The following is a 27,416-nucleotide window of genomic DNA, read 5'->3' as shown; positions in this document are numbered from 1 at the left end:
AACGGAGAGATCCTGCAGTGTAGTCTAGTTCCCACTTTTGTTCCGATGATGAACGAGGACCCCAAAAAGGTGAAATGACTCTCCCAAGGACACACAGCTGGTTCTTTTTTGTTGTGGTTTTTAAAAGGAGGGAGTACCAGTTGGAAAAGGTAAAAGTGAGTCTTTCAGGTTTTTTTAACTTTTTGTTTTGAAATAATTATAAACTTAATAAAGTTGAAAGAATATTACAGAACATTCTGGTTCCTTCACCCAGTACCTCAATGGCTAGCGCTTGACCACATTTGCTTTATCATCTCTCTTTATGTATGTTTATGTACATATACATGTTTGCTACATATCTACATCTGTACAGACTTCTGTGTGGTCGATCCTCATTATTCACAGATTCCTTATTTGTGAAATTGCCTGCTTACTAAAATTTATTTGTAACCCCAGAATCAATGCTCAGCGGTAATATCTTTGTGGTCACTCATGGACCTGAGTAGAGTGGCTAGAAGTTTGAATTGCCGTACCACTCCCAGCTGGGGTTGAACAAGGTGTCGCTCCGCCTTCATGGTGCAGCTCTCCCACAGGGGTGACCAGAAGGTGAATATGGGACAGAGCAGCGCAGTGTAGATCAAGAAGCTCTGGTTCGGGTTAGTTGGATGGGGTTTGAATCCCAATTCCAGCACCTGTTAGTGGGGCAGCCTCAGGCAAGTCTCTTAACACTCCTAAACCTCATTTTCTCTTTTGTAAGATAAAGAAATTAGAATTTGCCAAGATGGGTTGTTTTTAGGATTTGCGATTATAAATATATTTACTCTATGAACAAGGATGTATTCGTGGATTAAGTGTTTACAGTGACTTTATAGAACATACTGTTGTGAATAACAAGAATTGATTGTACACACACACAAGCTAACTTTTCCTGGTGTCTGCTGAGTTTCTCCATTCTTTTTTTTTTTTTTAAATTTTATTTTATTATGTTATGTTAATCACCATACATTACATGATTAGTTTTTGCTGTAGTGTTCCATGATTCATTGTTTGCGTATAACACCCGGTGCTCCATTCATTACGTGCCCTCTTTAATACCCATCACCGGGCTAACCCATCCCCCCACCCCCCGTTTCTCCATTCTAAAGTTACTGTTTCTCCTTTGTAATTAGTATTTTATGGAAAGGCTGTGTAAAGTAATTTTATGGAAAGGCTGTCTATGTAAAGGCTGTTGTTCCTGAACAAATCTTTGCTCACTTATTTCAGCATTCATTGATGATTTTTACCTAAATAAATGGTTACTATGATGGCTGCCAAATGGCAATTTTCTAGTTCCATCGTTCCTTACATATTTTTCAGTTTACATCCTTTTATAAGGAAGATCTTTCCCTCTTCCCCATTTACTGTTTTTTTAATATCCGTGTGGACTCAAGAGTTTATCTACCTTATTTAGTGATTTATGATGCTGTTGTACTTTATGGTTGGAGTCGTCCTGGCTTTGGCCAGTGAGGGCCCCCTTCAGGCTGGCTTCTGTGACTTTTGACAATTTCCTCTTATAGTTTGAGCATTTCTTTACTTTCTGATCAAGACATTCCAGATTTATCTTATACTTTCCCTGCCCTGTCCCTGGATCCAGCCAGTTCACCAGAGAGTCCTCGGTCTCTCTGATAATAGAGCATGATGTTTAGAAACCAAGATCTGGACCCTGAGTGTGCTCACCGGTACTGGAGTGGTCATTGCTTCAGGCCCTCTCAGGGACAGAGCCAGGGAGTATATTTGTGTATACACACACAAGCATGTGCACACACCCATCTGTATTTATTTCTCTACAAATAAATACATATTTCTATATAAATGTATATTTTCATGTATAAAAATCTGAGTTCATACTGATACCTGCATTCCAATCCAACATCACAGATTTCATTTTAGCTTCCACTTTTGTTATAATTTCCCTTTCTAAGAGTGATAAACCTTACTCCCATTGTCCTTAATATATTGACTTATTGCTTATTCTCGCTTTAATTTGTAACCATCTCCTGGTCCCATTGGTGTTCTCCTTGGTCCTGGCTGTCTCCTTGGCCCCAGTCCCCACTCTGAGGTCTCCAGCCCACTCTGTCCTGATTGCATCCTGAAATCCATCCCCCTCCACCTGAAGCAAAAGAAGGGAATCACATTTCTTTCTAAAGAAAAGAAAAGACACAGGAGAGGAGGGAAGGAAGGTGGAAGAGAAGAGCTATTTCTCTTGAGTACTTTTCCAGGATTCTTTCCACTAATTCACAGCTTTATTCTTTGCTATGTCCATAGTGAAATGAGAACATATAACAACCTACATGACTGTTGACATCCTCTGATAATTCTCCTTTAACTTAGCATGTTTGTATAAAGCTTATATACAAATCTTTGAAAGCCTGGTTCCTAATTTCAAAGGTAGTGCCAGTTTATCTAATGGAAAAGGCTTATTTTGAAGTTATAGGCATTTTTTATTATTAAATTTATTTAATAGTAATATGTTAGCCTTACATGTTTTCTAGTAAATTCAGATCATTTCAGGGTAAAACATTTTTCAGGATAATTTGGAATGCTCTCGATGACTTTGGGATAATTCTAATGTTTCACTTGTAAATAAAGTGACCTTGTTATTTTGGTACAGGAAGTTTCATCGAAGTACAGAGTATAATTAGTAATGATGAACTTCAGGCTGAGTTACATGAAGCTTCTAAATCTCCCTCCAGACAAGATGAAGAAGAACTGATAGGAACTAAGAAGGAAGAAGCCACTGGTGACTCTGAGGGCCTCCTAAGACCCAACTCTGGAAGTGAGGCTTCAGACACGGAGCCACATGAAGAAGCTGAAAAAGATGCAGACCGTTCACTCAATGAATGGCAAGATATTAATTTGGTAATAATATGACATCGAGTTTTAACTTACGGCTAAGAAAGAGCCAAGTTAAATCGCTTTTGAGCTTTAAGGAGTTACTGGATGAACATTTATCAGCTATTTGCATGCTTTTTTTTTCTTAACTATTTTTTTGTAGTTCTGGGGATTGGGAAATCTAAGATCAAGGTGCAGGCTAATTTGGTTCCTGGTGAGAGCTCTCGGGCTTGCAGATGGCTGTCTTCTTGCCATGTACTCATGTGGTGGGGAGAGAGGGGGGTGGGGTGGGATGGGGGAGGGAGAGGGTAGGGAGGGAAGGAGATATCTTTCTTTTATAAGGCTACAGTCCTATCAAATTAGGGCCCCACCCTTATGACCTCATTTAACCTTAATTACTTCCTTTTTTTTTTTTTTTTAAAGATTTTGTTTATTTATTTGACAGAGACACAGTGAGAGAGGGAACACAAGCAGGGGGAGTGGGAGAGGGAGAAGCAGGTTTCCCGCGGAGCAGGGAGCCCGATGCGGGGCTCGATCCCAGGACCCTGGGATCATGACCTGAGCCGAAGGCAGACACTAAACGACTGAGCCACCCGGGCACCACCAACCTTAATTACCTCCTAAAGACACCATCTCCAGATGCAATCACATTTGGGGTTAGGACTTTAACAATGAATTTTGGGGGAACACAGTTCAGTCCATAGCAAGAACCACATACAATAACACCTAAAAGCATAAAACACTTACATGTAGAGCTTACAATGTATGTGAAAGATAGGTATTTCAAACTACAAAACACTGATGATAGAAATCAGGGAAGACCTAAATAGATGTGGTTTTGGATGGGAAGACCCAATATTATTAAGATATCAGTTCTCCCCAAGCTGATCCATAGATTCATAGAATTCCAATAAAAACCCAATGATGGATATTAACAAGCTGATTCTAAGATTTATATGGAAAAACAAGGAAGCTAGAGTAGTCAAAACAATTTTCGAAAAAGAAAAAATTTGGAGGACTTTTACTACCTGATATCAAGATTTACTATGAAGCTATAGTAATCAGGAGAGTATGATATGGGCTAAAGGATAGATATGTAGATCACTAGAACAAAATAGAGTCCTGCAACAGAAGCAAACAACAGTAATCAAGACAGGTTGCTCTTGGCATAAAGATACACAAATAGATCAATAGAACATAACATAGAAAGTACAGAAATGGATCCATGCATATATGGATAACAAGTTTTCAGCAATGCTACAAAGGAGTTGGATGGAGAAAGGAGAGTCTTTGCACTGGTGCTAGGAAAAAAAACCAACTTTGGTGCCGTGTGTGATACCAAAATCAACTCAAAACACATCACAAATTGTAGTTTTATAGTAACTCCTGAAACGAGGCAGTGCGAGTGTGAATCTTCCAGCTTTGTTTTTTTCAAAGTTGTTTCACTTTTATAAATCCTGTGCATTTCCATATGAATTTTAGAATTAGCCTCTCAATTTGTATGAAAAATGCCTAAGGTTTTGATGAGATCGTATTGAATATACAGATCGATTTGGGGGGAATTAAATCTTAGCAACATTCTATCTTCTGTGAACAAAGGATATATCTTGATTTATTCAGATATGTCTGAATTTTTAAAATTTTCTCAGCAGTGTTTTGCAGTTTTCAGTGTACAAATCTTACACATCCTTTGTCGGATTTATCTCCAATTATTTCATATTTTTGAGGGTATAGTAATTGACATTTTATTTTTTATGATTCATAGCTTTTAGTGTAATTCACAGAGTTATATAACTATCACAATTTTAGAACATTTCCATCACCCCAAAAAGAAGCCCTGTACCCATTAGCTGTCACTCCCTGTCCCTTCCTCTCCACCTCTGGGACCACTCATCTACTTCCTGTCTCTATGGAGTTGTCTTTTCTGGACATTGCATATAAATGGGATCATACAACCTGTGGTCTTTTGTTTCTGGCTCCTTTCATTTAGCAGAATGTTTTCAAGGTCCGTCCATGTTGTAGCATGTGTTAGTACTCTTTATTGCCAAATAGTATTCCATCGTACGGATATGAACCACATTTTATTCATTTATCATTTGATGGACATTTGGGTTGTTAACACTTTTTGGATATTATGAATAATGCTGCTGTTAACATCTATGTACAGGTTTTTGTGGGGATGGACATATATCTTCATTTCTCTTTGGTGTACACCTAGGAATAGAATTGCTTGGTCACAGGTAGCTGTGTTTAACCTTTTGAGGCCCCATCAGACTGTTTTCCAAAGTGGCTGCACCATTCCCACCAACAGTGTATAAGGGTTCCAGGTTTTCCACATTCTCATTAACACTTACTAATACTGTCCTTTTGATTCTAGTCACCCTAGTGGGTGGGAAGTGGTTTCTCACACTGTGGTTTTTTTTTTTTTTTTTAAGATTTTATTTATGAGAGAGAGAGAGGGAGAGAGCGAGCACGAGCAGGAGGAGTGGGAGAGGGAGAAGCAGACTCCCGGCTGAGCAGGGAGCCTGATGCGGGGCTTGATCCCAGGACCCTGGGATCATGACCTGAGCTGAAGGCAGACGCTTAATGGACTGTGGCACCCAGGCGCCCCTCACTCTGTGTTTTTTAAAAATTCAATTTGTTTAAACTAAAACATGGGTGATTTAGTGAGGGAACTCTAAAGATATTACAGATCTGCTCAGAAATCCAAGTGGGAAACTTCGTAAGGAGGAATGCTTATTTGGAAATTTAGTCAGACTAAATGCAGGCTTTTTGTAACAAATGAGCTTAATTGGATCATTAATATAATTATCTACAGATGGAATTATTTTGCAGGAGGAACTGGAAACTCTGGAGAGCAGCCTGTTAGCACAGCAGAATTCGTTGAAAGCACAAAAAGAGCAGCAAGAACGGATTGCTGCTACCGTGACGGGGCAGATGTTCCTGGAAAGCCAGGTAGGTGTACAAGCCAGGCCTCCTTTAGCAATTCCTACTGCTGGTTTTACTTAATCCAATTCCCCAAGCGGATGCCTTCAGTGAAATGTGTGCGCACTGCTGCCATTTCTGGTCAAGGCCGGGTCCCGCATTTCCCAGGGGTCACGGCGTGTCTCTCACTCTCCAGGAACTTCTGCGCCTGTTTGGCATTCCCTACATCGAGGCTCCCATGGAAGCAGAGGCGCAGTGCGCCATCCTGGATCTGACTGATCAGACTTCTGGAACAATCACTGATGATAGTGATATTTGGCTCTTTGGAGCACGGCATGTCTATAAAAACTTCTTTAATAAAAACAAGTTTGTAGAGTATTACCAGTATGTGGACTTTCACAACCAACTTGGTAAGACTTCAGAGTGTGAGTACTCTTTGAGATTTACCTTTAGAATTTGTATTATGAATTTTTTCCTTCCCAAGGAACTAGTTTGATGTATTAACTAGGAAATGGTAGGTCTCTACAAGTTTTCATGTAAGTGATCTTTTGCTTCTAGAGAGGAATAGGAGTTTTAAATTAGAGTTAAGAAATTAAAACCCTAGTAATGTTTAGGCATTTTCTGCAGTTTTAATTACCTGACCTGCTTACACTTTGACCGGTTATCCGAGATCTCTGGAGTAAACCAAAGGTGGTAGAGAAGGGAGGCAGTGAGCTCCATGGCCCTGTGTTAGTGTTTCTGGCAGTGATTCTTCATTTTTCCATTCATCTAACAAATACATATCGAGTGATTCCTGTATGCCAATTTTTGTTCTTGGCGGTGGGGCAACAGTGGAGAATACAAGTCTAGTAGGAGAAACAGATAATAAACATAATCCATGTAGAAAAACCAAGCTGTAGAAGAGGAGAGGGTGACCTGCAGTCACAGGAAGAGCATGCGCTGTTGTATATGGAGCTGTGGTCAGGAAAGCCTTTACCAATAGGTCACTTTTGGGCTAGGGCCTAAGGAAAAGAGGTAGTGAGTGTGGTACATACCTTAGGGATGAGCACGTCAGACAAAGGGCCTAGAGAGTGTAAAGGCCCGGAGGCAGAATCTTGCTTGGTGTGTTCTAATAAAAATTTAAAAAATATAAAATGTTTTTACTTTTATAGGATTAGACCGGAACAAATTAATAAATTTGGCCTATTTGCTTGGAAGTGATTATACAGAAGGAATACCCACTGTAGGTTGTGTTACAGCCATGGAAATTCTCAATGAATTCCCTGGACATGGCCTGGAACCTCTCCTAAAATTCTCGTAAGTTCTTTCTTAATTTCTTTAATTAAAATGTTTATGTAAATATCTGATTTAGGGTGCCTGGGTGGCGCAGTTGGTTAAACATCTGACTCTTGGTTTTGGCTCAGGTCATGGCCTCGGGTTTGTGGGATCAAGTCCACGTAGGGCTTTGCGCTCAGCGCTCAGTGCTCAGCGTGGAGTCTGCTTGGGATTCTCTTCTCCCTCTGCTCCTCTCCCCTGCACAGGCATGCACACGCTCTCTATTGCTCTCTCTCTTTCTCTTGCTCTCTTTCTCTCAAATAAATAAGTCTTAAAAAAAAAAAAAAATACCCAGTTTAACAAACAAAACTATTATTTGCATCATGAACTGTCACAAATCACCGGAATTGACTGAGTTACCAAATTTGTTTTCCCTTTCTAGACTTCAGTGAAATCAGAGACAATTTTTTTAGAGGCACCAGGCTTATCCTAGATCAAGGGGCTACATAGCCAGGTCTGTGGGATTCCATAGGCAAGTAGAAATTCCCATTTCATTCATTCAGATATGGATTGAGTGGTTGCTCTTGGGTCAGACGCCCTGCTAGGCTGGGGTAGGAAAGTTGACTGAGCCGTAGGCTGCGCTCTCAAGGAGCTCCACGCTCCTGGGGGGGCAGAAGCAAACATGTCCCCATACTTCCCTGTGTTGAGTGTTCGGAAAGAGGAGCCACAGTGGCATGGAAATACAATGTTGAGAACTTTACCTCGGGCCCTGCTGTCCCGTTTCTTGCTGTGTGTATTCTGATGTGTTTAGTGATGGTGGTGCATTCCACCCAGAACCCACCATTGTGCTGCCCGTGGGGTACACTTCAATTATGGAGTTTCTGGGACAGTGGTATTTAGGAGGATGTCCATGAAAGGAGTTCTTTCTTAAGGTTGGTCCTCAATGGCATTTAAAAAAATTGGACTATAAGTCACATACCATAAATTTCACAGTTCGGCGGGTTTTAGTCTATTCACAGGTTGTGATGGTGTTTTCTAACCACCAGCTTGTCGTGAGATACTATTTGGTAGGAGTTGATTTAATGGTTCTTTGGAGTTCTTTCCAGTTGTATCTCCTGGTGTCTGAAAAATTCTCAGATGTTCTGGTCTAAGAATCAGTGATTCTTAATCAGTGATTAAAATTAAAACTTAAATGCAGAAGTCGTTTTAATGTTTGCCCTTCTCTAGCTGTAGCACATGTACCAGTGTATTTATTTTATGCTTTCTTTGTATCTCTCCTCATGATTTTCATATTATTGAGGAAATAATATACTGGCAATAAGTTACTGGGTAGCTCGTAGGTCATGGTATTTAAATAACTTGAAAAACTACAAACAACTTTACTGTACAAATAGTAATAGAAAAATTATGAAATATGAATTAAAAAGATGGTTACAGTTAACATTTTGGTTTATATAATTTTAGACTTTTCTATGCGCAGTATACTCAGACATTATATATATACACACATCTGTACTTATACAAGTGTGTGTTGTTTCTTTTTATGTTACCTATAACTCATTTGGTGATAGAACAAGGCATTCTGTCAACAATGTATAGAGTAACAGTTTTTAATGACTCCATAGTAGTCTTCTGATGTATTGTGATTAATTAACCACATGCTTACTGTTATTTCTTTTTTTTAAAAGTCTGATCAAACATGATTGAATGCCTTCAGAGATGTATTGTTGGGTTCTTATCTGATTATTATAGGATAAGTAAAAGTGGTATTTAGATTTTTAATTTGGTATCCTGAATTTTTTTGTTTGTTGAAAATTTGCATTTCTGATAGAGTGAATGCCTATTTATGCCATATTTCTTTTCTCTCGTTAGTTGAGTGGTTTACATTTTAGCTATTTCTGTCTGGTTGTCCAGCTGGTGGCTGGCAGAGAGGAGCAGCCGGAGCTGTGCCTGGCTCGGGAACGTGAAGACAGACGCAGTTAGAGAGCCGGAGGAGAGGTGGAAGGCAGTGAAATTGGGAGTGTTGCCTTGCTTTCTTTTCCGCTTTCCCTTTCCCCTAACCAGACTCCGGCTCGTCACGCCCCTTTAAGGTGGAGCTACTCAGGGCCTGCCCACTGAATTCAGCCCAGCTGTGTTTGGTTAGGCCTACACAGTGCCCTCCTCTGTGGAGGCTTCATTGTGAATTCGCTACCAACATTTAAATTAGGGGAGATTTCACAGAACGTTTTGGGTTCTCTTGCGGGGAAATGAGATCTGAACACACTGGGCCCAAATGCCCAGATGTCCCTGGAAGAGCAGGGACAGAGAACGGCAGTCACCCCCACCGACCTGGCCCGGGCACAGATCCTTCCGTCCTAGCACGGCCACTCCCACTCCCTGCCGTGTCCCCCACAGCTCAGCTGACTGGCAGATGCCATCTTTCATCTTTATGGCAGTGCCCGGCCCTCCTGCTTTAAGGAGGGGGAGATTCTCTCAGTGGGATGAATGCTCGCTCGGTATGTTGTGCTGATCATCCTCGCTGACAATCCTGATTGCTTATCTCAAAGATGGAAATTCAAAAGAGAGTAGGCGAGAATTACAGGTGTTCTCTTAGTGCCCTCCTGGAAACGGTATTGTAAACTGATGAGGACAGATCTTAGTTCCTTTGCCTTTTGATGCTGCAGTGAAGGCTGCAGTTCGTCTTCCGTAGGGCTCGGAGGCACCCCTGCATTGGTGGGGTGAGGCCCTGGCTGAGAGCAGATCCGAGTCCGTGTCCCACCCGGCCGGGATGGGAAGCAGTGCAGCACGACAGAGTGTGGTTTTTTTTTTTTTTTTTTTAACGTTTCATTGAATGTGTAGATTGGTGAGGGTTTTCTTTGCTTTTAACTTTATGCCATTCATTCTTCCTAACTGTATAAATTTTTCCGGTTGTCTCTTGCCGCGTTGTAAAATACTTTAAACCTCAGTGGCTTCCAGCAGTCATTGATTTTTGCCCATGGATCTGCAGTTTGGTGAGGCTGCGTGGGTATGTCTTGTTGGGCTCCGTGTGTGTCAGGGGGCAACTCAGCTGGGCTAGAGGATCCGCTGGTGAGGGAGCCACGTGTCTGGCCAGTGGTGCTGACGTCAGCCAGGAGCTCAGCCAGAACTGTGGGCTGGGGCCTTGGACCCCCTCCATCTGGACTCCCTCCATCTGGACCCCCTCCATGTGGATCCCCTCCATCTGGAGCTCCCTCACACAGCATGTCAGCTGCTTCCGAGGCAGATATTTTAAGGGTCCAGATGTGGAAACAGCAGGCTCTGAAGACCTGGTACGGCGTCCCTTCCTCCGTCACAGAGCCCACCCGGCTCCAGGGAGGGGACATAGGCCCCACTTCTGGATGGGAGGAGAAGCAAAGAATGTGGGGCTGTCTTTAACTTGCCATAGTAATTTCCGATCACAGTGGAAAAACTGAAAAAGGAATAAAATATAAAGAAGAAAATGAACAGCTGTATCCTTGCTTTTAGAACATTGCCTAACACAGTAAAATAATAGTTGTCATTGCTTTTATTATTTTAAATTGCCTTGTATATGTTTTCTTTCTTCACATATATGCATTTTCTCCAAAATTGAGGTTCTACTTTCTGTAGAGTCATGTTCTGCATTTTTAAGATGTAACATGTTCTTGGCATTTTTACATATTATTAAATATTCTTGGATCTATTATTGTAGTTGATTTGAAGTAAATGATACAGATATATGACCTCCTTTTCCTGCTGAGAAAGAGCCCCAGAGAAGTTGTGGGCTGACGGGCGATTCTCAGGGTCTGACCGCATCAGTGCCCCCTGTGAAGTCTGAGCAGGTAGTGACTTGTGCTTGGTGTCGGTCTCTTCCTCTGTGGGGTGATGACAGTGGTAGGTAGGACTGTGCTCGGGTGATGATCGGCATGTATGACAGCTGACACGGTGCCAGGCGCAGAGTAAGCTTGCAGTCAGTGTTTGCCATGGTTACTCTGTGGCTCATGGAATTTGTTCTGGGGCTTGAGTTTACATCTTCTAAGCATAGCCCTTTATCTGCAGTGCATCCACTATAATGTCATGAAATCTTGTCTTCTTTGCCTTGTAGAGAGTGGTGGCATGAAGCTCAAAAAAATAAGAAGATAAGACCTAACCCATATGATACCAAAGTGAAAAAAAAATTGCGCAAGCTGCAGCTCACACCTGGCTTTCCCAACCCAGCTGTTGCAGACGCTTACCTCAAACCTGTGGTGGATGACTCCAGGGGGTCGTTTCTGTGGGGGAAGCCGGATCTGGACAAAATTAGAGAGTATCCTTTTACTCCTTCAAACCTAAAGGAGCACTGAGCCAAATACATGTTTTCATTTGAATTGTAGGGAACACTTGGATCAGCTTTTTCTTAATACTTTGTTTAAGATGCTCCTTTTTCTCTCTCCTTAGGTTTTTTTGTTTTTGTTTTTTTGGTGGTAAAATATACATAACAAAATTTATCATCTTAACACTTGAAGCGTACCATTCAGTGGCATTAAATACATTCATATTGTTGGGCAACAATCACCAGTCACCACATCCATCCCCTTTCTTTTCATCTGAAAAGAACTGAAGCTCTAGACCCATTAACAACAACTCCCCATCTCCTCCCTTCGGGCCCTGGTGACCACAAGTCTACTTTTTGTCTCCAGGGTTTTGAGGACTTGAGTACCTCATACAAGTGGAGTCATTCAGTATTGGTCCTTTTGTGTCTGGCTTATTTCACTGAGCACAGTATCCTCAAGGCTCATCCATGCTGTACCACGTGTCAGAATGTCCTTTCTTTTTAAGGCTGAATAATATTCCATTGTGTGGATATGCCCCATTTTGCTTATCCATTCATCTGTTGGTGGATACTTGGGTTGCTTACATGTTTTAGCTATTATGAATAATCTCTTTAGAGTGAAGAGGATCTTTATTTGAAATAGGTAGTCAACCACATAATTATTATTCATTCTGAAAGAATAGAAAAGATGATTAGTTTTATTATTATTTATATGTTCCTTTTTACATATTTAAATCATCATTTGGATAGATGCTTAAATGTTTGCAATAGTATTAGTCTAACTACAGTTTTTTTTCTCTCAAAGAAATATGTATGATATCTGAAACTTGTTTTTATTCTAGGTTAACCTTTTCTCAGAGTAACGAGTCTTTGATGTCCTAAAATGAGAGTTGGGTATGTTTTATCTTAGAGGACATTGAATAGGAGACATGCCACATGATTATGTTGCAGTAGTTTGTTTTGTCATTCTTTTCTCTTACCACTTTATTCTTTATAAATATGAAAATCTTTAGAGATACGGGGAATGGAATTACAGGTGAGTTCTTTGCACCTTTTTATTTATCATTTGTTTAAATATCTTTAAAAACATGTAGAAGCCTTAACTGCCTGCATATTTTGTCAGCGTTATTTTGGGTGGAACAGGACGAAGACAGATGAGTCTCTGTTTCCAGTATTAAAGCAACTGAACGCCCAGCAGGTAATCAGGGCAGCTCTTTTCCTAACTTCAGGGTGAGGAGTGAACTAAGAAAGGCTGCCAGTCACAGCTATTAAAGACCCATTACTCTTCTATTTTAGAGCATGTAACATACATTTAAAAAATATTACACTTTAGATAAGAGAACAGAAGAAAACAGAAAAAGGGAAAACTGCACTTTGTCTTCATTTCTCAATTTCACTCTTAGGGCTGGACTTCCGTGTCTGTGCGTGTTCATTCTGACTTTGAAAAAACCAGGCTAATAATGGATTGCATACTGAGATGTTTACGCTTGAATATTTTAGTTTTTCAGAGCTATTTTCATTTAAAAAAAGTCTGGGAAGTGTCCAGTCCAAAGCAAATCCTGATCATTGAATTCTCTTCGAGTACGAGTGCTCCTTCATTCTGTAAATGAGTCATCATCACTATGGCATGTTGGCAGGAGAGATTTTTGAGATGAGGCCTTTGTATGGCTCTCAGTTCTCCCGTGGGGTGGGTGTAGGTAATCGGGTCTCGCTGTATCTGTGAGTGTATTCCCACCGATACTGAAGATTGTTCCACCCCAGGAACAGCCTCCAAAATATATGTGCAGGTAAACCACTTAGTAGAAGTGAGACCATATCCTAGAAAGTACACATATTTAAATCTATTGTCATTAGGTTTGGTTAATTGAGAAAAAACATAAATAAAACTGAGGTGGATGGCCTTTCCGAAAAATGTCTCCTTTGCTTATGTGATGACTTTCTGTAATGGAGCTATTGTATGCCAACAGCCAAGGAAAGTGTGTCGGCTTTGTGATGATTACTCCTTAATTTCAGGTACATTGTGTTGTAATATGTTTCTTCCTTTACATTATAGAAGTTAATATAAATTTATTTCCCCAAAATTAGAAAAAAGTGGATTAAAATGATCCATTATTTACTTTCTCTGACACAGATATTAACATATAGGTTTATTTTCTTTTATTCTCCCCCCTCCTTTGCACATATATTTGTTATCATACATAAATGCAATTTGATCTATATAACTCCCCCTCGTACTTATTAACATAAGATTTTTTCTGTATATTGCATGGTTTTCATAATTTCAAACGACCAGATTACATTGCATCAAAGAGATTTCACTTAACGGGTTCAGCGCACTTAGTGGACCCTTGATTTTCAGGTTTTCATAAATAATGCTGTGTTGAACATTAGGCATAAAACTTTCTCCACAGGCAACTATTATTTTAAAAATGTCTTGCTAAATGTGGATTTGCTAAACAAAGAGCATGACCATTTCCAAGTATGCAGTGTGGTTGCCCCCTCAACGAACCGCACAATGACCATGTTTTGAAGAGAAGGGAGGAATGGAATTTAGACACAGACCCCACGAAACTGTGCTGCTCCAAAAGAAGTTGGCATATTTGGCTACTGAAAAACACCTGACTCTCTTTGAGTGCCTGGGAAGGGGGTTTTTATTGGAGATGCGGACAGAGGGCTTAGGTGACAGGTGGTGGGTACTGCTTCAGGTGTGATTTAGAAATCACATTTACTCTCAGTAAATCCTGGGGGAGAGATTTGGCTTTTGAGAGGTAAGGAAGGCACCTTCCCTGAAAGAGTCATTCAAAGCCAGTGACCAAGGTGGAGCGCTTTGATTTGCTTCAGAAAGTTGACTGACTCGCCTGATTTTTTTTTTTTTATCATTTCATTTCATTTTTTTAGACGCAGCTCCGAATTGATTCTTTCTTTAGATTAGCTCAGCAGGAGAGACAAGATGCTAAGGGTATTAGGAGCCAGAGACTGAACAGAGCTGTGACTTGTATGCTGAGAAAAGAGAGAGAAGCCACAGCCAGCGAAATAGAAGCAGTGTCGGTTGCCATGGAGAACGACTTTGAGTTCCCTGATAAGGCAGAAGGAAACACCCAGAAGAGAAGCCTAGCAAATAAATGGAAAGAGTCATCAAGCCTGAAAAGAAAGAAGCTTTCTGATTCTAAGCGAGAGAGTAACTGTGGCGGGTTTCTGGGGGGGGCCTGCCTCTCGCCGTCACCCGGGACCTCTTCAGGTGAGGACGCCGAGTGCGTGTCTTCAGTGACCGCGCAGCAGGAGCGAGCAGCCCCGGAGTCATCCACCAGCCGCCCGGGTTTGCAGAGTGCAGCGACCCCAGCTCCCGCCAGCGACCAGGGTGCGACCAGCAGCAGCTCTAGTGATGATGAGGGACGGGGGCCCGCGCCGGTGCTGGTGACCGCCGGATCTGTGTTTGGGAGGAGAAGGGGGAAACGGAGAGGTCCAAGAGGAAGGAGGAGAAAAACCCAATTAATTTAAGCCCGTTTGTTCTCCCTCATCAGGCACAACTTAACATTTCGTAATGAATTTGTTGTGAGGAAATAATACAATTAAAAGCATTTGCACAATTTTTGTATTGTGTTTTTTTTTTTTAAATATGGATGCTGACATTTATTTTTCTGACATGTTACACTTTTCTAGTGTTTTACATGTCATTGACTATTTCCTTGTATTCAGTCTTTGCTCATGTTTCTATTATCATACATCTGATGCTTTCCTACAGCATTACAAAAGGGAGAAAGGATTTCTTTTCTTTTTTTTTTTTTTAAAGATTTTATTTATTTATTTGACAGAGAGAGACACAAGCAGGGGGAGGGGAGAGGGAGAAGCAGGCTTCCCGCGGACCAGGGAGCCTGATGCGGGGGCTCGATCCCGGGACCCTGAGATCATGACCTGAGCCAAAGGCAGACGCTTAACGACTGAGCCACCCAGGGGCCCGGGAGAAAGGATTTCTGTTGATCAGTAGTCACTGTCAATCAGCATTCTCTTTGACTTTCGGACCCAGATGAGAAGGAATATATCTGTATTTCTTAATTCCGTAACAGCGGCCGTTTCCCACACCTATGTGAAGTCCTGCCCCCCCACCCCCAACTGCTTCCCATTTTTCCTCAGGGTCCACTTAAAGCAAGAGGGAACCTCGGGCGCCTGGGTGGCTCAGTTGGTTAAGCGACTGCCTTCGGCTCAGGTCATGATCCTGGAGTCCCTGGATCGAGTCCCGCATCGGGCTCCCTGCTCGGCAGGGAGTCTGCTTCTCCCTCTGACCCTCCCCCCTCTCATGTGCTTGCTCTCTCTCATTCTCTCTCTCAAATAAATAAATAAAAAATCTTTAAAAAAAAAAAAAAAAGCAAGAGGGAACCTCACTGCTACAACATACTTTGAAGAGTATGTCTGCTGCAGTCATAGCAAGATAATTAGGAAACCTAGATGGGGTGTGTGATTTCCCCCTGTGAGCATTAACCAAATACGGAACCTCTGTACTGTAATGTTTGTCTTTTAAAATACTTTGGTTGTCACGAGCTGTTCTGTGTAAATGGCTGTGGGGGCTCAGGGCTGTGGTTGAACCGGTGTAGGCGGGCCTCCGTTAGGAGCGGCTTCCAGGGGTTGGTTATCGTTAACAGAGACGTTCCTTCTGAGTGGCCTAGCCTAGGTGAGTTTATTATTGCTCGGCCGCTGCTCTCACGACAGCAGCTCCCAGAGCTCTGATTGCTTACAGTTGTGAACAGTCTGAGGCGGGCATCGTCCATTACCTGGAGCCTGGGTTCTTTGGCCTTCAGAGGTACTGTCTACCCAAGTCTGTATCTTTTCTGACATCTTTGGTATTTCCGTCTTTACTGATTTTCTTCCCTCCGCCTTCAAATAATTGAAAATCTTTACCCCAATGAATACTAAATACAGATAACTTTCAACAGCCTTGTACTGACTACTGGACACTTTTTTTAAGGCTTTCATTTATATTTACTTTTCTGCCCTACTTCTCAGATAGTTGGTCTACAGCTGCGCTTTTCCTTGCTTTGTATTTATTCTTTCCTAATTAGAAATATCTCCTCTGATTCTTCCACTCTTCTCTAACAGCTTTCTTCTAGAGTCGACAATGACTTCCATGTAAATAAACTCAGATCTTTTTTTAATGCGTCTTCTCTCTGGAGGTATTTGAAGCAGAACACTTTTCTTGAGAGGATGGAGTAGGGAGACATGAACTTTTTCACATTATTCTCATTTCTCAAAGCTTATAATTGGGAGTTTTCTGCATATTTTCATATTATTCTCCTTTCTCAAAGCTACTTATAATTGGGAGTTTTCTGCATATATGTCGGTAAGTAGTACTTTTGTTAAAATTTAATTTTGTTGCCTTTCATAGATAATTTACATTTGTTTTGCACTACACTAGTTGGGGTGAAGGCTAAGCTGATGTAGCCAAGAGACCTTCATATACAATGGCCTACACAAGCTGGATCATTATTTATCTCCTCCTCAACAGGCTGGCCAGTCTGAGCTGGTTAGGCGGCTGTGCACCATGAGGTCATTCAGGGTCCCAGGTTCAGCCATCTCCTAGGCTGCTGTCTTGCTTGAATGGTCTTGGTCACTGCTATATCTGCATTTCAACCTGCTGGAAGAGGAAAGAACCAAAGCCCTGGCAAGGACAATGTCATTTGTTTTTTGTTTTTTTTTTTTAAGATTTTATTTATTTATTTGACAGAGACAGAGACAGTGAGAGCAGGAACACAGCAGGGGGAGTGGGAGAGGGAGAAGCAGGCTTCCCGCTGAGCAGGGAGCCCGATGTGGGACTCGATCCCAGGACCCTGGGATAATGACCTGAGCCGAAGGCAGACGCTTAACGACTGAGCCACCCAGGCGCCCCGACAATGTCATTTGTTAAAAATCACTTATCTTATTCTGTTGAATTGAACTGAGCATATTCTTCAGAAATACTCAGAAATGTAATCTCTACCTGGACTATGTACCCAGGAAAAGGAAAAATGGATATACAGCTTATGCTGCAAATATGGTATTTATAGAACATTTTGGTATTTATCCTTTTTTTCTGTTAACCCTCTGACCAAGGCATATCCTTTTACAAGTGAAGAAACAAGCTTGGAGATACTTACCAACTTTACCAAATTCACCCATCCAGTAGGAAAGTGTGACCTGAACCCAAATCTTTCTTTTTCCCCCAAATTTAATTTGAAATTCAGGGTGCAATTTTACCTATAAAATAGGTTGCCTGTTTAAAACCAGCAGCAGCAAAGCAAATTTATCACTATTCAAAGTGAGTTGGTATACATGGGTGTGATGTAGGATGATGACCATCATATATATACTTTTTCTATAAAATTATCTTTCATCTTACTAATCTTTTCTTCAGCTTTCTCTACCTTTGCTGTTAAACTCATCTGTTGAGTTCTTTATTTCATGTATTGTATTTTCAGTTCTATTTTCTTGACTAATTTTTATAGATTCTAGTTCTTTGGTGTAATTCTTGTCATCTATTCTTTGAATATCTTCATCACAGTTACTTTAAAGTCTGTGTTAAACAATTCCAATATCTGGGTTACCTGTGGGCTTGTTTCTATTGTCTGTTTCTTGGTATGATTAGTAAACTCGGAGTGAATGCTGGACATTGTGTATAAAGAATTGTAGATGTTGTGGATCTTCCTCTGCAGAGGATTCCGGAAGGTACTCTGGCAGGCAGCAGAGGGAAGATCACCTGACTATAAGCAGGACCGAGTAGATTCAAGGTTGGCTTGCAGTCTTTATAAGACTCCATCTTCCAGTTTCTCCGCATTACTAAAAAAGTAGTTTTTCGGGGGTACCAACTGACACCGGGGGTGTTTCTTATTGTGAGATTTGCTCTGCTTTCAGCTACTCTTTGCTTGGAAAATTAGCCTCTTGCCCTAACATCTTATTGAGTAAATGCCTTGAGTGAAGAGTCAGTGCTGAGTGTGGGGTTTATTTCTCTTGCTCCCTGGGATCTTGGGCTCCCAATTCCTGGCTGCCTTGCCAGCTCCAAACACTATTCTTTGTCTTCCCAGTTCTGTGCGATCACCTGAAGCTCTCCTGGCATCCTTCCTTGTCTTCCCTTTGGCTTCTCAGCCTCTTTATTATCAATAATCAGCAAAAACATGGAATTCTTGGCTACCTTGGCAGCTCTCTCCTGACCACTAGTGTGTGTGTGTGTGTGTGTGTGTGTGTGTGTGTTATCTGCTTTTCTAGTTCTCGGACGCAGAGGTGTGCTATAAGCTACTTACAGGTGGAGGCAGAGGTCTCTATGTACTTTTCAAACAGTTCAGTGTAACTGAAATAATCATTGTCATCATGTCAGTTTAAATGATCAATTTAGGGATTCTGCCTCTTAAGAAATCTGGCACTGAGGTTTCATGATCTTTTAAATAACTCCTTGAAAAAGACAGGTAATTTTTATTCACCAAATGATTATTCTTGTTTTAAAGAAAGCCAAAAAAGAGGGTGTCCTCTGCCCAGAATTAACTGCCTATGAATAATAGTTTTCATTGTTTAGGATTTTGCAATTTGCAGAATGTTTTGTTTTTTTTTTTACCTACCATATTCCTCTCACAAATACACATTGAGTACCTTTTATATCCCTGTTTTATAGATGAGGAAGCCAAGAAACACATTAAGTAAATACCTCAAATCCCAAGCAAATTTAAAATTAGGCTCCCAGACTGCTAGTCCCATCCAATATATTAACGTGACCTCAAGTCAACTTTGTATAAAGTATTTCTTAGAAGCTGTACCTACACTCCTCTAAGTTTATTTAACTTTACAATATTGCTCGATTTTGTTACCAAAATAACTTCTTATTAAGGACATTCTGAGTGACCAGGGAGATTTATACGTGCTCTGAGATGCAGCCATGCATGTGCACGTGCAACTGTTCGGGTAAGAGACACCCTCAGCCTTCCGCTTCAATCCTAGTCGGAAGGAATTACAGTTCGATGCCTGTGCCCAGAGCGCTACTGCACACATTCTCTAACTTTCTGGTGCGGCTGTCTGATTCTAAAAATGATGTTCACACCCAGACATGTGACAGAAAAAGTACGCAGCCTCCGTCCCACTGGACGTCATAGCTGTGGAGTCCTAAATAACTCTTGGCATCGAAGTTAAAAAAGGGGTCACTCTGCTCAAATAGTCTTCACTCGCTTGTAGCAGTGGTTTATGTTCACTCACTGGCTCTAGCTCTGTTCGTGAGACACTCACATGGAATATTCCTATTCTCCAGCCCCCTTATTTACGTGCATTCCAGCCTCATTGCTGTACCCCCGAGCCTTGGAAGCTGCAGCTGTCAGGATCCTAATCCCTCCTGCGAGGACTTGCTGCCAGTGTGTACAGTAATAACCTGCCGGCTTGCTTCGGAGCTGGCCTTTCCAAGCACCCTCAGAAGTCTCTCCAGCAAAACAAAAGCTGTGTGGATGATATTTTTTAAACTTCTAGAACTCAGCTAACCCGTTTAGGTATGTCCGGACTTAACATTTAACAAACGTTGACCTTCAGGCAGACGCGTGTAATAAAGACTGCCTTTTTTTTTTTCTTCCTTAAATGGAAGAGGAACTAAATTGGGAACAAAACGCGTGACCACGTTTGCTGTTGTTTAGCTGGTGACCTCAGGGACGTTATTTAACTTCACGCTTTCTTCATGTGTAAGCTGCAGGGGAAAATGATTTGTCTTCTAACTTATTGAGACATACTGCAAAGAAAAATGTGGTGGCTGTGAAAAGTGTTCTGGGATCCTTGGAAGAAAGGAGTGCTATATAAATTCACGGGAGTACGGTGATTATTTATAATATGAACCAAAACTGAAATGTAAAACATCAAATCGTTTTTTCCTAAAGTTGGAATAACAGTTGGTTAAACTTATTCACATGATATGCTCTATTTGAGAGGCACAAAAAACTTTAATTTCTTCAATTATACATATATTTGCTGACATGGTATGGGTTCTTTAAAGTGAAAGCTACTCAAAAGACCATTTGGTGGTTGGTCTATTAGACATTGGGTTCTTACTAATGATGTACTGATAGAAACAAGTGAACTTTGCCTCTATTGCTATTTTAGATTAATGCTGTGGTTTTCACTACACTGAACGAAATGCATTTTCTCCCAATGTTTTAATCACCTCTTAAATGTGAAGATTGCTATCCGACCAGTCAATATAAAGAAGATGCCTTTCTTGGTGATAGCTGAGGTAGTCTCTAGTGAAGTAATCTCTTTTTTTCTTCCAGTAGCTTTTAAAATTTCTGACTCTGAAGCCTTTGTCCAAATTTTGATTTGTACTGCATAGATTGTGTTTTGGGGGGGTCTATCTTAAATCACAGTTTATTAATATATGAAATTTTAATAGAATTTTCTATGGTATGTTTGATGTTACTTCAGCTTTATTAGGTATATAAAAGCACTTAACACACACTTTTGAATTAATTATTACCAGTTGATATTTTAATGTATTATTTGCCTAGTTTTCAAGAAATGATCAAGAAAACATCAATATATAGCCATTCATTAGTTCATCGCTTAATGGATCCAGGAGTTGAAAAAGGTAAATTATTTTATGTTTCTTTATATAATTTGACCAATTCTAAGAAGACAAACAACTAATAGAATATAAGTGCTTACCTTCTCAGTGTTCCCTAACGTCTTAAAGAGAGTGAAGACTTGTCAATTGCATATTGCATCTTGGCTTGCGTTTGCTAACCTGAAAATATCTATAATAATGCGTAATGTCTACTCCGATACCCATGGTCCTGATGATATGTTAGAGATAATTTTGACAAATTAAATATATAGACTTGCTAAGTAGTTAGAATTTTTTTTTGATATGAAAAAGAAGAATAAATTTTTTCCCCAAGTGCTATACACTACATATGTGATTGTATTTCTAACATATTTCTTTTTAGATAGGAAGAGAGATAAAAATAGTTTTGTGTAAGGCTACAAGTTTTTATGAATGCCTGCATGAAAGATGATTTTAGACTATAAAAACATTTTTAGTCTGTGTTTATGGTTCCTCTGATGTATTAGTAGAGACAAATATATAATATGATTTGACCTTTCAGTATAAGGAGAATTTAAGTTTGAATTCTGCTATAATTGTAGTTATTTGAAACTGACTTCCCATTTTTACATCATTTTAAATATCAAGAGTGCCTTTGCATGGATTATGTAATGTAGCTATCCCCATTGACTTGAAATAAAAAGTGCAGACAGACACTCTTGATGTAGACCTGAAGAGCTAGTACTATGTTTTTGTAGAACATTTGTCATACAAATTTAATTATCTTGGCTTCTTTCTTCTTCTCTCTCCTTTATATACACATGGATGTTTTCTAAGAGTTGTAGTCCTTCCCCCCCCCCACCTTTTTTAGGCATACCAGGTGGCCTCTACCTACGTGAGCATATCTTTAGGCCAAGAGAGCTGGGAGTATACCCAGTATTGGCAGCCTACGTGGCTTCAACACAATGGTTTTACTGTAGTGATTTTTGCAAACCTAAACATTTGAAGTCGTAATCACTTAGAGAATCCAACCATTTAGATGATTTGAATGAAAATGCAATTTCTGTGCAGTTTATGAATAAAATTTCATCATCATTATCATTAGTAACAATGCTTGGTTTCAACTGTGCATATGATAATTTGTCAAATTACAAAGGAAATGGGAGAAGTTCAAGGTAAGGTTGAGACAGAACTAGAATTAAAATATTTTATAACACGAGAAAACACACCCATAATCATCTAGATAGCCTAAAGCTTTAAAAATATGTTCACAGGCAGATTAAGTGTGTGCTGTTGGGGCAGAATCAGATGGCTTTTTGTTGGAAAGACGTCCACTAACCAGAGGAACACTCAGTTCTTTAGTACTGAAGGATATTGACTTTACCTGTCCTAACTCTTACACTTAGTATCTTGTGCTTGAAAAAGATGGAGCAAACCTATAGCCCAGTTCTTCTATTTCAGCGCTCGCCTGAAGGTCCAAGAATTATAGGATGTCACTAAGTTATACACAGATTACAGTTAGGACTATGGCACATACCAAATAGTCCTCTGTCTATGGTTTCTAATGCTACATTAAGAGTCTAAGCTGTCTAAAACCTTATCCACATTAACTATTCCAAATACCTTGTGTTGCCTACCTCTTGCTGACAGCTACCCTCCAGCTGTTATCCCACATGGCAGTGTGTTATAACATAGCTCCTCAGGCTCTGTGGACTTGGAGCAGGTTCGTCCTAACCCAAGGCTCAGTGATTTCTGTGCGTGACTCCCAAATCTGCCCCTTTAACTGCTTACTTGATGTCCTCCGTACTACCTTGTGTCCGTTCAGAGCCCTCCAGAAGCAGATGCCAAAATGGGATTAAATGTGCAGGAGATTTACTGGGGGAAATGTTTGTGGACGATAAAGAAAGAAGGGACAGAAGTCGGTGGGGAGAGCCATCAGATCACGATGCAGTTCTGACACGTGCGAGAGGAGAGGGAGCAAGTCTCCCACTAGATGCGTGTTGTCAGTGGAACGGGAGGGAAGTGGCGTTAGCGGGCAGTCCCGGGGGAGGCATGGCCTCTGAGGAGCCAAAGGGACCAAGCTGGAGCCATCGGGCAGCTGTGCTCCCAGCGGCACCCTCCCTTAACCTGAACGGCACACCTCTGTGGCCAGCGTGTCATACCACAGAGTAATGCACGTTAAGAAAATAATTTCCCTTTGCAGATTTACACCCCTGCCCAACCTATATTTTCTATCTCAGTTTATGGCAACTTCATTTTCCTGGCTGCCCAGAAATCTAGAATCATCCTGGTCCCTCCTCCTCATACCATTCATCATTCCATCCCACCAATTTTACCAACTTATATTTCCTGACTCCTCATACCCTCTGACACCACCAATTGTCTTGATTCAGGTCTTTATTATTTCTTCTTGGGACTGTTGTAAGTACCTTCTACCTACCTGGCTGCCCCACTCTGGGCCAGGGCCCTTTCTTTATCCTCTCTACATCTTCCTCTTTAGTTTTCTCTATAGCTGCATGATCTCTTCAAAAATTCAAATCCTGTCACATTCACCTTCTGCCTAAAATTCTTCCATGTCTCATTATTTCCAATAGGACAAAATCAAGACTTCTTAGCATGACTTAAGTATTTTATCTCATGCTACAACCCCACTCTGGTCCCCAGTCCGTTGGCTCCTCTCAGAACCGAGTATAATGTATTATTTAGGGATATCAGGTGAAAATCGTTCACAAGCATCTTTATAAATCTTTACAGAGTTGGATTATGAAGAAGAAAGTTTATCTGAGTAATTCTATTGCTGTTTAAGGGACGTATCAAACTATAGTCTGAGGCAGTAGTTTTAACGTAGTGGTTGAAGGACTACAGCACGTATAATTACTAATGTGAGAATCATTCATCAACTCATGGTATGTGTTTAAAAAGTAACCTGAACAACTATCTGCTAAGACTAATGTATTTTCCACATATTGAATAAAAATCACTCTTAAATATATCAATCTGCCTCAAATGTCTTCAGAACACAAGTGTGAGTGTCAAGTTTGCCTGTCAGTTGTTGCCCTGGAGGAGGGGTCTACCACCACTTCCAAGGCTCAGGAATTCATGCTTAGCTCCTAGACCTAGTGCTGCTGCTTTAGTTCAGCTTTGCCTGGATTATTGCAGTAGTCTTCCAAGAGCTCCTAACGTAGCCTCAGCCGCTGCTGCCAGAGGTGAGTGCCTCAGTGACAAATTTGCTCACATCAGTTCCTGCCCTAACTCCTCACCTTAGAGAACAAAGGTCAACATTTGTTCTATTTGTTCCCGCAAGTGCAACCCCGACCTGCTTCTGTAGGCTTATTTTCTACAACACCCCAACAGGTACCTTGGAAACCAGCTCCATGGGTCTTTTGACCACTCCCCTGGCCTGTCTCCCCGCAGTGGTAGGTGGTTCATCTCCCTTCTCGGCCTGGCCGCCTTCCTCTTCCCTCCGCATGCTCAAATGTCTCCTCCTTGAGAATGCTTCTCCTGATTCACCAACCAGTGGTGCTTCCCAAAGCACTTTAGAAGTACTTCTTTTATTGTGCTTATCATACTTCGTTCACAATTGCTTAGGTGTCTGTCCCCACAACAATCCAGCAGCAGACATCGAGTACAACTAATTTTGTTTTGTTTTGTTTTTGTTTCCCACTTGCATCCTGAGCAGTCCAGTAAAAGATGAATTGTCCTTCTTCTGTAAATGTAGCATCATTTGATCCACTTGATCAAAGAGATAGCCTCTGTATATTCTTGAAACTAAGCAGACCTCCAGACAAAAAATATTCATGAACTCTTTTCAAGAATTAATTTTAACATCAGGCCCAAGACCTTGACATTGCTGAGGCATTCAGAATTCTATCTTTCAGTTAGCCTGTGACCATTTACTAATCGGAAAATATCTTTAACATTTTTTTTTTTAATCTCTGGCTATTTCTAAGAGGCACATGACATTCATCTTAATAGAAGATTCTGTTGAATGACAAGACCCTTTCATGTAGTAGAGGGGATTTTACTTTAAATTTTGCTGACAGGTTTTCATGACAGCCCTCAAATGGAAGCTTAAATTCACCTGTCATAGCTATTAAAGACATTTTTTTGGTGTATTTCTGTGATATGACCCTTCCATTTAGTATTGTTGTTATTGACCTTAAAAGTATAAAAGAGAAAAATATAGATGGTGCTTCTGTTTTTGCAGGCTAGCTGTAATCTAGCCTCTGAAGTGAATTCACTGTTAGATTTTCCTCCTAAGAGAAGCATCATCATAATGTAGCAGAATCCTGCTAATTTTCACTTCATACTTGAAATTGTTAATTCTCAGGAGAACAAGAGCACCTGGTAGATTTTATTCACTATCAGCAAAGATTTAATAGCAGGAAAATGGTGTTAAGTCTTTTTTGTATCAAAGAGCATTAAAATAAGATAAGCCCAAAATAGCAACATAATTGTAATATTGTCTTGATTATGTTTTCTTTAGTTTGTTTTGATATTTATGTTTTAATATTAAACTCATTAATAAAATATACTCTTAAGATTGTAGTAGATAGCTTTTATCAAAAGATACAGCTTTCTGCTTTTCATATAGGAAAGTCAAGATTCAACATTTTGTGTAACATTACTCAGTTTTAATTACTTGTCTCAGGGCCTAAGTGCTAGGTAACAAGGAGAGAATATGTGTGGAAACAATATTCTTCAGAAATGTAAATTAGAATTCTATTGTATGATAATGTTATTAATTTTTGGAGGAAATTTCTCTTCAAATCTTAACTAAAGGCCAAAGAATATCTACTCTAATCACTCATTAATCTTCTCAAGATTCAATCCCATATTCAATAAATAACTAAGCATGTATTTTAAGGAACATATTCTTTGAATATTATTTGGGGGATAGATTTCTCCTTTTTATTACAAGGCTCACATAAGGATATATAGTGCTGCTCTTTCCACTAGATTTCAGTTTGGAGGCTCTTGTCATCAAGGTGGTGATATTGCTAAAACTTAATATTCAACATGTCTTTTGGTTTAAATAAATGACTGCTGTTAAAATTGTTACCTCAAAATCTTTAAATCAAAGTTAATGCTGAAAAACAGCAGTCAAAATTTTAAGATAGAAATAACCACACGTGTATATTTGCTTTTAAAATCCTACATATTACATCTAGACAAAGTATTTTAAGCAGCCAAGTTTGGTACATTTTGGTTTCCTGTTATAAATTATACTAACATTTTATGAGACTGACTTCTTAAGGAATGCCTCTAGTGTTTATATAGTATTTAAATGCAAAAGAGAATATTAATATAAAACATTATCAATTAATTTTTATTCAACCTGACAATATTTTCTGTAAGGTACATAGTCATCCTGGGTGTGTAATTAATTTTGAATGACCACATATAGATGGATAGAGCTGTGCTCTTTTAAGTGTATATGCAATTAATAGTGGCTATTGTTGTTTCATTAAATCTCTTTGAAGATCTTTTACTTTGGGAGGTATAAGTAATTTTTGATTGTAATAATATATTCACATATATGTTTTTAAATCTCACTTGCTTATAAAGGTAAAGATGTGGCCATTCTAAAAAAATGGCTGGTTTTGTTTATTTAGAAAGACAGTAAAAAACCAGGCATCATTTGTTATTATACTGTTGTTAGCACTGTAGCATTAATCTGGTCCACTAACCTTTAAAAGAAACTGTAAAGTCAAAGACGTCAGATTGTAGCAGTAAATATTCACTGGCAAAGTTTTTATATCAAAGATTGGAACTTTAGGAGATGCTCTTGGGATTTAGTGTACTCTAACATCTATTAATCCCTGGTACCTTGGGTGACTTGTCAAAAAGTGCTCCACTTACAAAGGGTATGCAAGGAGGCCCAAGAGGGCACATTCAGCGAAAGGTCAAGGAAGCAATTACTGTTTCCTGCTTTTCCCTAAGGAACTTCTGCAGCAAATGCTGCCCCCACCCCCACCCCATCTCAGCAAGGCCTGTGAATATAATGAAATGAAAGTTCAAGTTCCAGTAAAACATATTACGAATATTTTTTCTTAAAGATTTTATTTATTTATTTGATAGAGAGAGACACAGTGAGAGAAGGAACACAAGCAAGGGGAGAGGGAGAGGGAGAAACAGGCTTCCCGCAGAGCAGGGAGCCCGATGCGGGGCTCGATCCCAGGACCCCGGGATCATGACCTGAGCTGAAGGCAGATGCTTAACTGACTGAGCCACACAGGTGCCCCTATATTTTTGGTTCTTAGAGCTCTTCTTGCATGTGAACGCATGCCATAGTTGAAGAAGTACAGTGAAATGGATTTGAAGAGGTGGCTCTTGCTGAAGAATATCAGTTTTTCATCTCTTTTCCTGTATCTCTGCCAAGGGTCAGCGTTTGTGCTGCTGGTGGAGTGGGTGTAGACTGGGCCCTTCCTATGGCATGAAGTTAAGTTAGAGTGTTTTTGAGGAGTACCTGGTTCTGTGTGGATCCTTAGAAGGACTCTACTGAGGGATCACAGAATATAGGACAGGAAATCGTATTGACAGGAAGTCCTCCCGGGATTGTGGCCTCTGAGG

At 40.3% G+C, this 27,416-nt stretch overlaps 2 protein-coding genes across 5 annotated transcripts in view; both read left to right on the top strand.

Moving 5' to 3' along the window:
- LOC116631491 (basic immunoglobulin-like variable motif-containing protein) overlaps positions 1 to 15,083 on the top strand; it is a 78,148-nt gene extending 63,065 nt beyond the window's left edge. The window contains exons 18-24 of the mRNA XM_032402657.1: positions 2,630 to 2,877; positions 5,686 to 5,805; positions 5,972 to 6,185; positions 6,927 to 7,071; positions 11,111 to 11,311; positions 12,431 to 12,515; positions 14,216 to 15,083. Coding sequence (XP_032258548.1) covers positions 2,630 to 2,877; positions 5,686 to 5,805; positions 5,972 to 6,185; positions 6,927 to 7,071; positions 11,111 to 11,311; positions 12,431 to 12,515; positions 14,216 to 14,815 — 1,613 coding nt within the window. The 3' untranslated portion in view covers positions 14,816 to 15,083. The remainder of the gene's footprint in view (positions 1 to 2,629; positions 2,878 to 5,685; positions 5,806 to 5,971; positions 6,186 to 6,926; positions 7,072 to 11,110; positions 11,312 to 12,430; positions 12,516 to 14,215) is intronic.
- A 3,431-nt stretch (positions 15,084 to 18,514) lies between these two features.
- The window catches only part of LOC116631490, a 44,765-nt gene continuing 35,863 nt past the window's right edge, over positions 18,515 to 27,416 (top strand). For 2 of the 4 annotated variants that reach the window (XM_032402651.1, XM_032402652.1), the window contains exon 1: positions 18,517 to 20,888. In XM_032402651.1, the coding sequence (XP_032258542.1) occupies positions 20,792 to 20,888 (97 nt within the window). In that variant the 5' untranslated portion in view covers positions 18,517 to 20,791. Of the gene's footprint in view, positions 20,889 to 27,416 lie in introns of all 4 variants that reach the window. The other 2 variants (XM_032402650.1, XM_032402649.1) reach the window with 2 other exon arrangements.

This window comes from Phoca vitulina, unplaced genomic scaffold, assembly GCF_004348235.1.
Source record: "Phoca vitulina isolate PV1807 unplaced genomic scaffold, GSC_HSeal_1.0 scaffold5, whole genome shotgun sequence".
NCBI classification, from domain to species: Eukaryota; Metazoa; Chordata; class Mammalia; order Carnivora; family Phocidae; genus Phoca; species Phoca vitulina.
The sequence above is the reverse complement of the archived record's forward strand: the minus strand, read 5'-3'. Positions and strand labels throughout refer to the sequence as shown.